The 18,075-nt window shown below is 44.2% G+C and overlaps 1 protein-coding gene across 1 annotated transcript in view; it reads right to left on the bottom strand.

Annotated features, from left to right (window-relative positions):
• CSMD2 (CUB and Sushi multiple domains 2) overlaps positions 1–18,075 on the bottom strand; it is a 306,341-nt gene that overhangs the window by 247,681 nt on the left and 40,585 nt on the right. The window contains exon 3 of the mRNA XM_040588319.1: positions 12,427–12,539. Within this exon, the coding sequence (XP_040444253.1) occupies positions 12,427–12,539 (113 nt within the window). The remainder of the gene's footprint in view (positions 1–12,426; positions 12,540–18,075) is intronic.

Genomic DNA, 18,075 nt, shown 5'->3' with positions numbered 1-18,075 from the left:
CTCAGATGGTGACTGTGGACCCTTGGAAATGTCATTCCACAGAGGGAACACGGGATGGGCCAACAATTAAGATTGGAGACTAGGACTCAGGTCGGATGACTTACAACACTTTCCAATGTGGGAAATGAAAGCCCAGGATTCAGACTGGAAGTTAACAGAATTTCAATGGCCGTTGATTTGGAAGACGAACTGACGAAAAACCTCCTTAACATGGCTATAATTAGCAGCCGGATCAGCCAATTCTAACCATGAAAAGAAACTCCACAGCTTTGGGGAATATCTGTCTTAATTCTCACAGCCTTGGTCCATTGATGAGGCAGCTGGGAAGCCAACATACAGAGACAGAAAAAAAGAATAGTATCCGCACATGAGTAGCAACAAGGAATTTTTTGGAGATGTGACACCATCCTCAGCATCTCACCTTCCTTTTTATGGCTACCATGGCTGTACCTGCTCGAGCACATTGCGTGTGCGTAAGGATCCAAATGGCAATGAAGGACGGACAAGCCTTTTAACCAAATTGGCTTGGCAGTAAGTCTGCAATTTTCGCACAGCTCATTAGTGGTGACTTTTTATGGAAATGTATGCTGAAACAAAACCAAACACATCTAACAACGACATGTTCTGCAAATAGATTCCTTGATTGAAAAGAAATGTTTCTCTATTATATGCGAAAGAAAAAAGGGGCAAGAAGGCAGGAAAATGAAGGTTTTCAGAAAAAAAAAAAAACACCACAATGAGAGTCCTTCACGACATGCCCTCGCACTGCTGCGCTGACATCTTCAGGTACTGATTTTCAACACCTTTCACCGGTCCGGTCACATACAGCAACCCACAGGTCAGGCAAGCGCACCTCCAGCACAAACCGCCCTCCATTTCCAAATGCCACGAAAGCAGAAGCAATATTATAATCTTGTAAATTCCTTCGTGTTTGCTACGTTACTTCTGTATGCTCTTCTCTCAAATGGGCTGATCGGAGCAGCTGTACTGCCAGGGAGTAGCAGTGGGACCTCCTTGACAGCAAAGGGTCCCCGTATTGTAGCTTAGCAAGTGTCACTTGATGTTTGTTTAAATGCTTAATGCTCCATCCTATTTGCAAATCATTAGCATGCCTGCTCTCCTGCATCTGCACTGATTGATCTCATTTGCATATGCAAAACAAATGCCAGTATGAGACACTTAATATTCCCTCAACTTCATTTAGCGCTGCAGCAACAAGGGTCAATATCTCACACCATCCTCTAGCATGCGAGGAGGGTTCTAGCTGAGTCAGCAAATGCTAATAAGCCTTGCTGCTTTCAAGTCTTAGAATCAATTAGTAGTATATTAAGGCAGACTTGCTGGGAGCTCATTTAAGTAATAAAAATCTTTTGTATAGCTAAAAAGAAAAAGAATAGGAAGGTTGACTCTTCCTTCCCCAGGGAGTTGCTTCCATAAGAAGTCACGGCGGAAAGCAACGCATCTGCCCACAGCATCCACTGCAACAGCTCCGCCGGTTTTGCTGGCATCAGAAGACAAGTCAGTCAGTAAGGACACCCAAAACCCACCCAGTCTTTAGCACAAGCTCTTCCCCTAACCCTTGTTTGAACAATATTAACATACACAGGCAGCAAGAGGAATTCAGAGCAGCGTATCCACCGCCACCAACCCCTGCTCCTGTATTCATGACATGAACCCGACGCTGCAACGGCACCTCGCCTGCATTAACATGTACGGAGCGGTGACTCCAGGCTGTCACAGCACGAGATGTCCTACCAAGGAGCACAGGCTCTCCAGTACTAACACCGCAAGCTTCTTGGAACACAAGCACTGCCACAAGAAGCTGCATGATCAGCGTAGGCAAACAAAAGGTCCAGCTAAAGCCCAGCCTGCAGCCTCCCCACTGCTACAAGCATCATCCACCTACAGCAGATCCACCGAACCCCCAAACCCACATGCTCCAGGTTAGCTTTCCCACCCTGATGGGCGCTCAGCTCCAGAAACGCTCTGGAATTAAGGGACTGCACCAAGAAGATGCATTGAAATCAGAGCAAACACAATTTACACCGGCTGAGGGTCTGGCCCAGAACCTCTCTGCCCCTCACGGCCTCACCCTGACTGACAGCAGATCAAGTACAGAGAAGACAACGGGTACAGACAAGACAACGGGTACAGACAAGACAACTGACTGATGCGGAGCTATTAAGGTATTTCCCCTCACGCAGATGCAGCTTCTGCGCACGTCAGCAGGGCCCAGAGCTCGCTGCTTTTGCTGCTTTTACCCAATGCTACAAATGGCACCAGCCAGCCACCCCAGCACTTGACCTTGAGCACTCCCGAGGGGCTCTCACTACTCAAAGTGAGCACCAGAGCTCATTTCAGCTTTACGCACCGGGAGGTATTTGCACCTGAACGCTCCCCCTGCCTGAAGAAGTGCCCATTCATAAAAAAGCACGAGCATCCCCAGCCACACCGCCCAGGGAAAGAGTGGCCAGCACAGCTATATACCTTTATTTCCTTCATCTACTAATCGAGGTTTGTTTTACAAGCACCTGACTACCTGATGTAGCACCGAGCTCATAAACACAGCAAGGGGCAAACACCTGGCTTATTTGCTTGATTTGTCTTCAGCAAATTTATTGGGCATCATCTGCAGGCATCAGACTGAGCAGCACTTACACCGGTTCCTGCCAAGGCTGCGAAAAATAATTGAGTCACCACTGTCATGCCAATTTGCCGTTCATTTCCCTTTCAAGGCTGAAATGCCACTAATGACTGGAATATGCTTCTGACCATGAGAAGTTTCCTCTATGGAACAAAAAGGAGTAAACAAATATAGATTACTGGAAATAAATAGCAATAAAGGGTTCACAAGCCAACTTTAGATTTCTCAGGTGGCTTTTTGCCCTTTAAAAGTTGTTTGTAAAACAACTGCTCTTGTCTAAACCACTATCAAATTCTGAAGTAGTCTTTTTGGTTGGTTGTTTTGGGTTTTTTTCTGAACGTCACAGCTAAGACATCAAAGGTACGTGTTCACTGTCAGGCCAACAGCAGTTCTTCCAGCGCTAGCACAGGCCAGGAGCAAAGGGCAGCAAGAAGCACAGCAGGACTTCAGGCTAATCTGGGATCTAAAGACTAAAAAGCACTTAAGAGGTGACTGACTCCCACCAGCCAGATACTTCACTATTTGTCTCATCAAGTTTGGATCCGTCACTCCAACATGTGACTGAATACAACAGTTGACTGTGCAAAAATCACTTGCTTCCAATATGCATATGGTACATTAAATGAAAGAGTAGCTGCACATTGCAAACAGCTGATGATAAACAGGGACACAGCTACAGAGCTGCGATATGGTGGAAAAATTCCAAAGAGCAGCCATAAAAAAAATTCTGAAACCATATGATAGGCAAATTTACTGCCAACCGAATTTCTTTCATGTTAGGTAGAAAACACTTACTTGGAGACAGAACCGATCCAATGCTCTGCTTTAAATCTAATTATAAAACTACTTCTCTTCCAGACACTACACTGTGTAAAACAATCCTGTCACTCAATATTATTGACAATACGGCGTTGCCTTACTGCTTATTTGGTATCTTGGTTTATCATGTAGTCCAAATAGTAATACCTTGCAAACAAGAAGCGAATTAAAGTGCTGACTGAACAGCTGCACGCTTTGGCACAGCTTTGACAGCTCTACGTACACGTTCCTAAGCGTAGTGTTATGAACCCTAAAATGAGAGCAGCAAACACAGCGGTGCACAGTGTTCTCCTGCTCCTCACCTCCCCGCCACGCTCTGTCACAGTGAAATCATGCCTGATGTTCCAGCAGAGAGGAGCAGTAAGCAAAGCTGCTGCAGAGCTGCGTTACCCTTCAGCTATTTATCACCAGCGCCGCTGCACTGCCTCCCTCTTCCAGCAAGACTCCGGCTCTTTCCGCTTCCCTCCAAGTTTATTGCTGCTTGACAAGACAAGGGATAACGCCCGATTTCTGTTCCCATCCTTTCTTTCAGGCATGATGTTCATTGTGATCAATCATGCTTTTTTAATCCCCGCGTATTAAAATGGATTGGGATGTTTCAGACTAGGAATATCAACGTTCAAATGCAGTCTGTGCAGTTCCTGCTTTTGGAGTCGTTTGCAAACGGCAATGTGACTCAAAACAAGTCAACTCACCCACAAACCTGTTAAGATACAAACATTATCTGTAAGATACTGTGACAATAGGTATTATTAAGAAGTGCACGAGGCCACCAGAGCCAATTTAGGATCTCAGCTGCTGATCTCTTTGGCTGGTTTGAATGCTCTAAGCAAGTTACCAGAGCAAAATAAACTAATAAAACAATTTTTGGTATATAGGATTAGATGAAAACTCACGGGTCATCTGCTACTGTACTCTGCTGTTTCATTGCTTCTCCGTATGTTGGGCCTACAGACAAAATATGGGCAATTTCTCTTTACAGCACTCCACATAATGTGCAACAATCAGAACTTAAAACTCTTTGGGAAGGTTTTTAGGTTCTGCAGTTCCACAATACAGCAGATGGGAAGTTTTCTAAAACTTAAGATTAATTATAACTTTGAACAAATTACCTATAAAAAGAATACTATATAATGAGCACAGAAGTCTTGACATTAATATTTTGTCATCGGTTCAACACAACTGATTCCATCAGCATGTTTCCAGACTGGTAATGGCATTCTGTACCATCATCACAGAAGATGCTGGAGTTCAGGCGGCTGCTCCCAGATAGCAGCATGAACCATTGCCGGGTTTCCCTGTTTGCAAACAGACCAGAGACAGCTGAAAAATGCCGAAAGGAACAATCCAACTATGCAACTCCATGCAGTCATCTCCTGTCAATTACTTTAAAGCAGTAATGAACATCTCAAAAGTTATAGTGTTAAAGCCTCTTAGAGACAAAGGGGCATTTTGAAGTGTTGGCACATTCAGAGAACCACCATTTTATGGCTTCCCAGGCTGTTCTTGTCCATAGCGTTATCTGAACTGTAGGGGCTACAAACTTCCTTTTTAATTAAAAACTTCAATCCTTGAGCACAGCTCTCTAATAATGGAAAGTAACAGGGTGGGTTCAGCATGGAGCTCTGGCCATCTGCGTGTTTAGGAATCATTTCACCAGTTACAACCACCATTGAAGCAGAATGTCAAGCAGTACAGTCCAATACGGAGCACTTCACCTGAAACTCAGAAGAAATTTTAAAACAAGAAATATTGTCTCAATGTGAAGACAACATCAGTATGCTAGACTCACACTCAAATTTGGTACACACCCTTTAATAGTCACAGACACCAAGCCACTTGGACTGTGCACCTGAAGCTAAAGAAAGCACCTGCAGAAGCAAACCAGCACCGATTGTTACCACATTCCTCAGCCCAATAGGAATTTTTTTCATTCTTTTTAAAGGAAACATACAATGCCACTAGATTCACTACTAACTCGGCACTATGTGCTGACTCACCAAACGTACCTACCACCAGCAGCACGAGATTTCCCGGCGAGGTCTCCCATCCAAGCACCGACTCCAGCATCACCCTAACTCAGCTTGTGAGACACAGCAGGAGGAGGGAGACAAAGCTAAATCTTCCTCAGGTCGCAACTGATACTAAAATTAGGAGGCATAGTTTAAAAAAAAAAAAAAAAGAAGAAGAAGAAGAAGAAGAAGAAGAAAAAAAGAACCACTAAGGGAAGGTACATTGAGCACAGCTGGTAAGGATGAAGTGGCAAAAATTGTAGAAGCAGCTGACTGAACGGGAGGTAAAGAACTACGTCTATTATAACAATGATGTCCTGAAAAGTATTGCGCATCCTTGAAAGCTTTATGCCACACAGTCAGCGTGCCCAATACTCAGCAGACCAAAGTAAAAGTAGCTGTTAAAAAGTCAATACGCTCTGGCATCCAGATCCACGCACCCAACTGCAAAGCCATTTTGATTTTGAATACATTAAATCATCTCTTGCAGAGATTGAATCATCAGATAAACAAAGCAACTTCCAGAGAAAAAGGAGCAGCAGAGCAAGACTCGGAGCTTTCATCCTTCCCACTGCCAGCAGAACAAGGGCTAATCCCTACTTTGCTGCAACTCAGGATTCACATTGCTTTGTTTTGGTTTGAAAAAGGAGAAAAGCATCAAGCCCGTAAATTTACCAAGAACCCCGTGTGTTCAAGTTATGATTTAGGTACTGAGAGAATTGGGACGCAGCTGGATCTTTAAATGAACCCAATATGGTGCTCGCTCAGAAGGCAAATTGGCATAAAAAGCACATTCGATGATGGCTTTAAAAATTTTCGCCTATTCAGTACTAGCCTAGCAGTTCTGAAATTTATTTACACAGACGGAGAATATGCTTTGAGCAGCCGCTGGACAAGCACGAGTCCCCACGTAACGACCGACAGCCCACACACCATCTCTGGGAGGCTGCTCCCAGCTGGTTTACCACCCTTTCACTCCAGCATCTCCTGAAGCCTTAGAGACTCTCTAGTCCCCGTTAACAGCTTTGACCCCCAGTGTCAGCTGCAAGCAGGCAGGACTGAAACCTAAACTGTTACTCAAGAACTTTCCTGCAGCCCAGTGAACCTCATCCAAACCATCACAGCCCAAGTCGTACCCATAGCACAAGCAAATTAGAGCCAATTCTTCAGAAACTCTTCCCAGACTTTTACACTGAAGAACTTATTTTCAGAAAACAACGGGTTTGTGTATCCAAATTCCTCCGCTCTTTCAGTTGAAAAATGGGATCATCATTTCCCAGTTTGTTAGAGGACTTCCAAAAAAAGGCCCATTGCCCAAGGCAAGGGGAATCCCCGTTTTTTTGTAGGAGATTTTCGCCCTCAAGGACAGTGTTGGTCTTTATAATCAGAAGCTGATCTGGACAGTTACCTGCTTTCACAAAAATCTTGAACACTCTATTTCCAAAGACAGAGAGTGCTCAAACCGATCTGTCTGTCTTCCATTAACGGGGCAACTGTTACTGTAAAGTCAAATGACAGATGGGAAAACTGAGACACGAAGCAGTCTCACAGCTGGTGCACAGCGGCAGCACATCCACAGAGCAGCACCGGATCAGGAAACCTCATTTGGGTTTAGCAAAAGGAATGGTCAAGGAGGGCCAGGAACCAGTTTTTAATTGTATTTTCTAAATATGTATGCACAACTTCACAAAGAACCCTCTAAAGAATGAGTTATTTGTGCTTGAGAAAGAGGAGGGTATTTATTATGAAGGAAAACAGCACCATTTACTTGGGGCTGTTTCCCTCTGTATTTAAATGCTTCTAATTTCTTAAAATAAGCAGTGTTCTTCTAGGCATAATTGTTTCTTTTCAATCAGGCACTCAGTGTTTGCAGCTATCAAATTTGTTGCAGCTGTAATCAAACTCGATGTCTTGGGAAGGAATCTTCACCTAATGTTCAATCTTGCTGCATCACACAGCACTGCTTCTGCAGCAGAGTCCAGAGTCCAAAACACCATCGTTCTCTCCGGAGGTTTCTAACTGAGCTTTGCTTTTGGAGGGAGAAATTAAAAAAAAAATTAACATTAAAATTCTGGAAGTTACATAGACGAGGATTCCTAAAAAAGGTATTCAACATCATTACATCGCTCTTCTTTCATACAGCACCTCCCTTGTTAGAACACAAGCACCACGAACGAAAATACAATCCTATTTGAGAGAGAAACCGAGGCACAGGGCAAAACTGAGAGTTGAGAACATCAATACAGCAGGACCAAGTAAACACAAGATCCAATTCCTTCCCGTTCCTGCTAGAAATCCCCCGGACAACGCTGCCCTAGCCGCAGCAGGACAAGTCTCAAGAGAGAGCACTGTGCCTGACGGATTTCTGCAGGTGAAGGAAAGACCTGGCTAGCAGGCTAAGGAAACAGCAGCTACCCCCCTTGAGATGGAGAATAAAACCGTTTTCAGCCTGCTGCGTTCCCGAAACTCAGCCAGCCACTGGTCCCTCCTCTGCTTCAGCATCTCACCTTGGTGCTACCTGTCCTCCTCCCTCCTTGTCTGCTTCTTCTTTTGTCTGCATCCCGAGCGCAAGATCCAGCCGTGGGTCCAAGGCCAGCATAAGGGGCCCACTGCACCGTTCTCCTCCTCAGCCCCATCCCGTGCAGCCAGGATGAAACCCCTGCACAGGTACCCTGTCCCTGCCAGCTGCCACAGCACCCCCAGTCCTGGCAGCAGCTGTAACACACACCGCCGGAGCAGAAAGACACTTTATGCCAGACACCCAGGCCCTGGCTGCTGGCTTAGTGTTCAACGAACGCTCAAGAGCCTCAGGAAAAAGGACCAGCGGAGCCTCGAGCATCATTAAGCTCACCAGCCTCAGCAGTTTGTAGAACTGCTCTGTACTCACGTACAATAAAGAGGAGGTTTGGATGTCTCTCCTTAAATCCCTTTCTATTTTTCATACCCTCTGGACTAACAAGGCAGCCAAGATATAATGGTTTACAAATAATAATAATGTGATTTTATTTTACATCTACATTAGTAAACTAAAAAAACCACCTGCTATTCATCATGAACTGTTATTAGCATTATTGAGGAAATGATGTGGAATTCATATCAATTTTCCTCTTATTGTAAAAGACTTGCCCAATTTATTTTAAATGTCAACTGACTATGTATTCATCAGGTGTGCGGCAGCACTGATTGTAATTAATTCCACATTGTAGTCTAGGCATGTGCCTTTATTAGCTTCACACATCTTTCAGGGGAAGCAATAAATGGAAGCATTGGTCATTTTTGGTCATTAAATCTTCAGGAGTATTTTTCACAAGATGAGACCGTCAAGATTCACGCCCCAGTAAAATTCTAACTTAGATTATTTATAGCTGTTTCTACTTCAAAATTCTCCTGCAGTGGAAATGAAATGCAAGACTCTACAACGGCTCGTTAGGATTTTTGAGAAGAATCATTTAGTCTTAAAAAAGGAAAAAAAAAAATCCCAGAGTCTGAGGATGAACAAGGCTAATTGTGAAATCATGTTGAATTCAAGGGACAGTTGAACAGGGAAACACAAACAAACTTAAGGACGCTAAAAGCATGAAAGCACTTAATTTAAATATTTTCTAAATTATACGTTCTGAAACTGAGCTTCATAAAAACTGCTTGTATTTAGGAAAAGAATTTCTTAACTAAAAAAACTAACCTTCAGATCAAAATATTATACTTAAATGGAAATGAAATTTTCTGTTCTTCCAATTCAGCATGAAAAAGCTGACAATTTTTCACTGCCAGCCATCCTGCAATGGTTTCCCCCATTTATTTTTCCAGATCATCCACATAACAACAGTCACTCGTGACAATCTAACCACATCCCCTCTCAAACTGCGCTGTTGCTGCAGGTTTCCCCACAGCCACAATGCCATATAGTAGCTCCTGAATGCTCTGCGTGGGTTCATGAACGCAAATTCCTAACGGCACGTAGGACAAGGAGCCATTCTGACCTGGTTTTGCAGCTGGGAAGCTGGGAACCCAGACTACAGAGCCAACGTGAGACCACGCAGAACCATCTGTGCCACAACTGGGAAGAGAAATCAGATCTCCGAGGTTGTGACCCGGTGCCTTAAACCCAGAGATGCTGCAGCCTCAGCAGCATCGTCCTCAGTCGCAGCCGTGCCCGCTCCTCGAGAGATGGCTGGGCTGGGGAAGGACAACAGCAGCTTCTATTCCACAGCAGAATCACGGAAGAATTATCCCTGCTGTTTCCTGAGCTTTGAAACAATTTTTAGCTTCTAGAGAAAAATCACAACAAACAGTATGAGATGAGAGAACATGAAGAATCAGACAATGAGAGCAGACAGAAACAAGATGGCAACACACACCAAACCAAATGAAGAAAGATGAGCAAGTCGGACAATGAGGAAAAGAGGATTAAGGAAGATCTAGCAGCCAGGCACAGTAACATACAATGAAGTCAGAAAACAGTGAGGTCAAGAAGGAAGCATCACAGCACAGTAGCCCTGGAGCTGGCTATTCCTCTGTTTCCACGGCCACCGCTGGCACCTGGCTTACCTGGGGCTTGAAAAAAAAAACTCTGCAGACTTTCAGAAACTCACTCTGCCTATCTGTTATTAAAGCATCTCTAACTTCTCATAGCAGAAATGTTATTTAATAGATTCCACCGCCACTGCGTGCAAACTCTCCCTTTTTTAGCCAGTGAAATGTACAGCTGAACCATGTGTCCTGAAACAACCAGAAATTAAGAAACATACAAACAGGTACGAGCAGACGTCTGTTGTTTTCAAGAAATTGCTTGTAAGAGATCTTATCGTGCAGGCATCATACTAACTAGATAAGCTAGGAAGATGTTAACTTGGATAAAGCCAACCTCAATTTATGTATTTCCCAGAGGATCAGGGCAGAGCCGGCATCAGTGTAAGCACAACGTTTTTGTGTCACTTTGATGCCTCCAACTACATACTTTCTTCCTGTCCTCCTTTAAAAAGAGTTCCTGAGATCTTTTGTTCCAATTTTAAAATTCTGTTTCTTTTGGTGCTTTTCCCAATGATTGCTTAAAGAAAGGAAGAGAATAATGAGCATGCTTTGATAGCAGATCATAAAGGAATCATTTACTGCAAGGACTCCAATGCATTGTTCTGTCTTTAAACATGAATTATCGAATCACAAGCTATTCACCGAGTTGTAGATTACCAATGAACTGAAACAGCATTACAGCAGTAGCGTGTCCCTTTGATCAAAAAACACACTTATCTCCTTCTTCAGTCTTAGTTAACAGCAATCCAAACGGCAAGCAAGCAGCTTGTTTGGAGGCAGGCTCAGAGCAGCACTTCCAGCAAGTTTGCCCCTCTCTTCCTCAAAATGAAGCTTTCATTTACACCAGCGCCCTGGGTCACCCTCTTACACCAGTGCCCTGGCTCACTCAGTGGCTCAGATTAAGTTTTAAGTACATTTCTTTTTTCCCCCCTAGAGATGCACTCAAGTTACCTGCTTGAAAGCCTCCTAATCACCAGTCAAACTTCAGGTCATCTAAAATACACGTGACTAAAGGGTAGCCCTGGAACAAGCCTTTGTTCAACATTACCAGCTGCATCAAAGTAACAAAACATTTGAAAGTGTGCAAGTAATTGTGTGTAAATGCCAAAAAAATTGAACTCTAAATGTCAAGAAAGTACAAAACCAGCTACATGTCCTCTATCACACAATTTGGGAGCAACGTACTGTCATCTCCACGAGACACAGCAACTGACATATGTTCTAGCAGAGGTTTTGCCAACGGGCACCAGGATCTGCCTTTCCTCACCACGCTGCTGTGCTCACCTGTCCTGCCAGCCAGCACACACCACCAGCATCCCCAGCAGGCACTTACCCAGCAAACAGACAGAGGTGGTCTCCGACTGCGATGAACTTTAACACCGTCGCCTAGCCGTACGGAACACCTGCTCACACACTGATCACTTCCAGACTAATGAAAAAAAAAGTCTTAATGCCAGTGGCGCCTCCAGGCAGAGCAAAGGTTTTAATCAGAAATTAGAGGGTATTTAAACAGAGCTCCCCTGAACAATTGTCAAGTGCAGAAAATGTTGAGAGACTTCCACATCATCTAAATGAAGGCACCTGCTTGGTTTAATGCATTGGGTAATTGGCCAGTAGTACTTATCAGCAAAAAATATCATTAAGGCCGAGGAACTTCCACAGACTCCAAAGAACATTTATGCAGACACAAACAGCATCCTAGGTGCAATAATCAACATAAACGTAACTTGAATTTTAACAGGGTTTAATGCCATTTACCCAGCAGTACCAGGTCATATCACAGCCATGACCTGCCTGCTACTATGAACAGCTCTTTCACGTATTTGAGACTTCACTGTCCAAGATTTTCTGAAGCCACCAAACCTTCACATGGAATCCTTTACTTCTACAACCACCAACCACTGGCCATTATTTATGACCAGAAACACAGGAGGCGAATTTACGTACTTGGGGAGGAAGGTGCACGGTAAATAAAAACAATGCATAAGCAAAGAGACTAGAAAAGAAAAATGCAGTAATCTGAGCATCCTGTGCACTGCTCCACAGTCCCCAGTGTCTCAGCTGTAAATCCCAGTGACTATGCAGGGCGCTGCGCTTGCTGCAACCCTGCACACTCCACAAATCCCACATTACCCCTCCTTCTCAGTCACTCCAGCTTTGCTGTTAGAATAAGCCTTCAAAGAGGTTTTGAGCACAGATGCCGAGAGGAAAAATTACATTTAACTTGAAAAGAACCAGCAATTTGAATTCAGTATTCTGAAGAAATGGATCAAATTATACAAGAATCAGACACTCCTGTCTTGGATTAAGTGTCTGCATATGTATATATCCCGGTGGAAAACTCTGCACCTTCATTTTGCATCCTGCCACAAGCCAAATGCAGATACAATTCAAGACAATTACTGAACTGAGCAGACTTACCTTCATAGTTAGCCTGGAAGCCTTGAGCACTGACTGCGTAATCACTCACAAGCCACAAGGACAGCACAACCCCTGTACTCACAATAGGAGCAGGCAGCTGGAAACCCGTTAACCTGGAAGAAATCAAGAGGAAGGTTACACTCACCACTTCTGCCTTTGACCCGATAGCAAATCCGAGAGATGCCACTCCGGCCAGTACACACCACAGCCCGAAGCAGGGAGCATCAGAGCTGAAGGAAACAAACACCCGCTACAGCTTCAACAAATCCTGGGCTTTTAACACCTTCTGGCTCACCAGAGTAACTACTAATGTAGTTCTTTGTAAGCTGGTTTCAAATAGGGTCAATCTGCTTCACACCTCGTTCAGTAACAACACTGGCTCTGCGGTGCTCTGCTAAGCCCAGCTCTGTGATCTCAGAGCAGTCACCGAGCCCTTCAGAGAAACTTTCCCTGTCCATGAAATGGAAGCAATATTTAAAGGTTGTTGTGTGAGCCCAAGACATTATTCAAAAATGCCTGTAACGTGTTTTGAAAACCTCGGAGTAAGAGTATCAGATAAGGGTCTGAAACATTATACAAGCTATATTAAATCGAACACAACCTAAAATAGCATAAGAGAACAGGCAAAAAAACTGATGTCCCAATTAAAGCCCATCAAGGTGGCTGTCTTCAGAGTATTTGTTCTGTATTGAACAAATGGATAAGGTTTGAAGTTTCCAGGAATCCTCCCCAACCCCCACCCAACTGTCCCTGCGAGAACAATCCCAAGGATGGCACTTTTCATCCTGCTACCCAATATGTGCCCCAGCGAAGACTGCAATGGTTAACACCTCTTCACTCGGTGAGGAAATCAAAGCGCAGGGACACGAAATCATCTGCAGAAGACGATCTCGCGGATGTACTGCAGGAACTGCCTAGAACACAGACACGTGCCCACCGGTCAGGGTAGAAAGAACTACAGAGAAACGGGACAAGTCTAGCGAACAGACCAAACCCAGCACTGCAGAAGCCCCTCACCCAGGTGTCCTGCCCTCCCACCCGCTCTCCTTGAGCTCCTAGAGCTAAGTGACAGCTGTTAATTTTATTACAGAAGTCTGTTCAGTAAGGATTTTAAACCCGCATTATGAGATTCCAAACACTAAGTCCCGACACTGTGTTGACATAGCCCAAGAACAGCTAATGTACATTTCTCACAAACAATTACAGTTTTATAACTTACAAGCCTTCGCCTTACACCCGGCTACGGTGATTTACATAATTGCTTTAAAACAAATGTTCCTTATGCAAATCTCTCATATTAGATTCTTGCCTGCCGTTATCAAGGACAAATTCAGATGCAATCCCCCTTGCCTGCTAACTGTCCTAAACCCAGACTTTTACAAAACCACAGAAGCAGCAGCAACCGAAGGCGCTCACTGCCACGAGGTCTCATTTGAGATCAAGAGTGTTCAAGCCAGGAACCAGACGATCTTCAAGGTCCCTTCCAACCCAAACCGTTCTACGAGTCTACGATGAAGTAGCATGAGCTAAACCGGCTACAGTAAGGCAGTTTGAAGCTTCTTACATCCTCAGAGGTTTATCCCACGTCTTTTTATACAGCAGCTAGCCTTTCTTACAGAAAGCGCAAAAGATTACTCGTGACACAAAGCACTCTGACCTCTTAAGAAATACCTGTAAGCCTGTGTTTGATTCAGAATATCTCCTCTCCTCGTATATTACATGGAATGAAAAAAGCACCCACAGAACAAAAATCGGATCTTTAATTCTGGGGGCCACCCCCCTCTCCCTGACCACGGGCTCAGGTACCAGCACGCTGCAGTTCCCAGCCCGAGCAATTTCTCCTTCGAGTAGCCACCAGGCCCTGGCAACTTCCAGAGACAGCGACTGTACTTCCCTGCAGTTCTTCCTCTCGCCTTAATTTAGTAAGCCTAAAAATTATTTAAAATAGATTTAACTCTGACAAATGAAAGCTGACATGCGCTGCCTGAGAACCTTATTAAAGCAAAATTTCCAAACTGGCAAAGTTCACACAGTTCCCAGTCAATTATGGAAGTCAAATTTTATGTCAGCAGAGAAGTACGTACTGGCTGTCAGCATAAAATCCGTTGTCTGTACAAGCTGGAAGGACAATTGCTCCTGTTTATTAAAAAAATAAAAGGTTCCAGGATGTTTTAAGGTCCAAGATAGTTTTACCATGCACAGAACTGAGAAAAAGCGCCATAGTTTTTATTAATTTATTTTGCAGTTTAATTAAACTGTTCTACTGAAACCTTCATGCACTCAAAAAATCCAGGCAAGGCATGGACCAGTTTAATAAAAACACACAATGGACAGCAGAACCTGTCAGTTTTTCTTCCTCTAATCACCATGCACTGCTTTATCATTATCTAGGAATTAGTTAACGATAGGCTGTGCTTTTTATATCCAAAATAGATCTGTTCCCTCTGCACTAAGCTTCCTGCATCACGGATTCTGTTCACAGTCTATGTACCAAGAGGACCTTGCTTCACAGGTGTTTCTTTTAATTCCAGGCAACATTTATACATCTGTTTACCTGTAAGCAACTGCACATGTCCCATAGGAGTCAGTGGGAAATAACTGCTACCTGGAACAACACTGCCCTCAAGCATGTATTCGTATTTTCTAGTTACAGGGCCTTAAAAGAAAAGGATAGCCTGTGCATAAGGGCATGAAATTGTAAGTGAGGGTTTGTTCTCAGTCTTTCTACAGACTCCACATTGACTGAAGACACAATTTTCATGGGAACCTCTGGGCTTCCTGAACCTCTAAAAATTAATAAACCCATCCATCTCTCCAGGCCCTTAACTTCAGAGGTTCATTTGTGTCTATCGAGTGTCCCTGGAGCAAGCAGAAGAAAACGGGCTGCCTGCCTGCACAGACAGTGACCAAACACTGTCTTCCCCTTCAGATCAAACAGCCTTTCTGCCCACAGATGATGAAGAGTGCCCCATTAACGCTAAAACCATACTTGTTCAGAAGGAAGCAGGAAATACTGCTTCAAAAAGAAAAAAAAAAAAAAAAATCTATGTAGCAGCTCCTACCCTCTAGGCCACTAATTTCTGTATCTGCGTGTGCAGTGAAAACCTGCACTGGAAATGGGACTGAATTCCTCCCATTCCTCACTGGAAGCAGTTTCGGTCAAAATGTAAGGTATTCCTCCTCTTAGGCCTTCAGAAACGCACAGAATTAAAAATTTTCTGATGTCCTCTTCTCCAAGCAGGAGCACAGGCAGCATCCTCTTTAAGAAACAATAATTTAACCAGGCTCATGCTCAAATCACTCCCCTAAAACCTCAGTGCTCCTGTTCCAAAGACCCAGGACAGCCAAAAGCTTGGCAAGGCACCCTGCCTTGTTTTGACCTGGCTGGTAAACTGTCCTCCTGCCTTCCTCCCTAAACCTGCACCCCAGGCAAATTTAAAGCACAGGAATCAACCTGATGGCAGACAGAACGTGAAACCATTCCCCTACAGCCTCACGCAGGAAGCAGCAACTCTGACATCGCTGTTATTTAGTGTAGCAATAAAATATATATATATGCTAATGAGAAAGAAAAGCAACAAACTCTGCTTCTTGTTTTTATTAAGGGCCATAACAAGAAGGTGAGGGCAGTAATAACAGCACACACACACACGCACACAAAAAAAAAAAGAAATCATCTTCCATTTCTTCTGTACCTCTGGCCAAATGGATTATTGAGTGATTATCCCCTTAAGTTGCTCGGAGCCAACACTGATTGTGTGAGATTTTCAATGTGTTTTTCATTGGCTTAATTCTGCTCCTACTGCGAGGCACCAAACTAAACCAGTGCCAGAAATACCACTTCATAAGCTTGCCCTTGCTTCACAGTACGGCAAAAATCAATATACCAAAACAAATCAGCACAGAAATCCTCTCCTCTCTTTGCGTCCCCCTTCATTCTTCACCTCGGGTTTGCCACCGACATGGCAATATTTCTGGTGCATGGCTCCAAGTTTGCAGAACAGCTTTGCTAGAACCAGTGTCAGTAAAAAAATAGCTGCTCTTGTAACCGCCATCCCTTCACAGGTTCTCCGTAGCGCCACGAGCACCAGTGCCTCCCAGTACACCAGCAGGTGCTGAGGCTCAAGGATCACACGCTGGGTTCTAGGGGTGCTGCTCTCCCCTCCTCACCCAGCCCAGCTGGCTTGCCTCCGTGACCTACCACCACCCTCCCTAATGCCACAAAGTCCTTCCCCAGTGGCAAATTGTCCCGCTGAGCACCAGAGACCCACACTGACTGCTGGGCTCAGCAGGTTCAACCCACAACTGAACACTTCTCTTGCCCTAGGAAAGGAACAGTCAGCCAGGACAGCCCACCTTTCTGTCCTGTTGCAAATGCTCTCACCTCCATCTGTTGCATATTATACTGTTCCACTGTATCAAGTACAACTGCATCATAAACTGTGACGCAGGCTCCCGTTTTGGAGTGCAGGTGCCAAAATTAAAACACAGCACATTATTTTTCTGGTAGGATGCCCACCATCAGCTCAGGCTGCAATCAAAATAGTTATTGCAGCTGGCAATCCAACAGCCTTTAAAGCATAAATGCTAGAGAAGTGTCTCAGAACATCTAATGAAAATGCACTGGATTGCATCGTTTAACCCAGCATTAAATTACACCACACCATACTTCAGTGATTTTTTTCCTGCATGTAATTTAAAGGCACCTATTAAAGAAAATTTCCCGTCAAATGAACCACACTCTTCACTATATACAGTTTAAATGACATCGTTCTGTTAAGTACTAATCTGACACCCCTGCACTATCCCAGGACAACAGCCGAGCCAAGTCAGGTCTAAGGGACTCGTTGAGAAAACAACGGCTCAGAGTGGGAGCGGAGGGGTCTCTGGAAGGAGCCGGTGAGCGCCTTGCACGCTGCGCACCCAGCTAACAAGGCAGCAAGTCAACCTGAAGTCATGGGAAAAGTGCATTCATGAAGTATTCAGCTAATCCATTTTCAACCGGGGCCAACAGAAAGAGCCCAGTAACTCCCAATTGCCTTTCAATCAAGTTTTATATGCCTTATTCAGCTAGATGGCTGGCTCGTGCGCGCAGAAATCAAGAAACTCACTGGCTTCAGTGAAAGGCCAGCTGTATGCTCAGTCTTCCCTCTGAAAAACAGCTATGAGTGAGAATTACTACTTGCAACTTTCTCAATGTTGATGAAAAGGACGTGTAAGCATCGTACACCAGTTGCTGCCGGCAGAACACCATCAGAAATACGTATGTATGTATGTTTAAAAATTAAATGTCTTAGGGGAAACTGGAAACAGCCACATGCAAAGTTAGTGGTCGCTCACAAGTGTCCTCCTCAAGGCTGCCTGATGGAATGTAGATCAAGACTAAGAGAACAAATGCAAGAGATGAGGGAATTTACCCACAGCAATCCGTCTCATCTCGGACCTCGTTACAGGTAGCAGATTTTTTTCTTTAAAGACACAGTTGCTGGTGGGTGTGGGGTATAGTCGTCTAACAGGGAACAAAACATCGTGTCATTCCTATTAATATCTTAGTTTTACAAATCAGTTTCAGATATCATCTTTCATCCTGAAGAAGTTTAACGTCTCCTCCAAATCATGGGCCAAATCCCAAGAGAACCACTATGCATT

Source organism: Falco naumanni, chromosome 3 (assembly GCF_017639655.2).
Source record: "Falco naumanni isolate bFalNau1 chromosome 3, bFalNau1.pat, whole genome shotgun sequence".
In the NCBI taxonomy this organism is placed as follows: domain Eukaryota; kingdom Metazoa; phylum Chordata; class Aves; order Falconiformes; family Falconidae; genus Falco; species Falco naumanni.
This window is presented reverse-complemented; position numbering and strand designations above follow the sequence as displayed.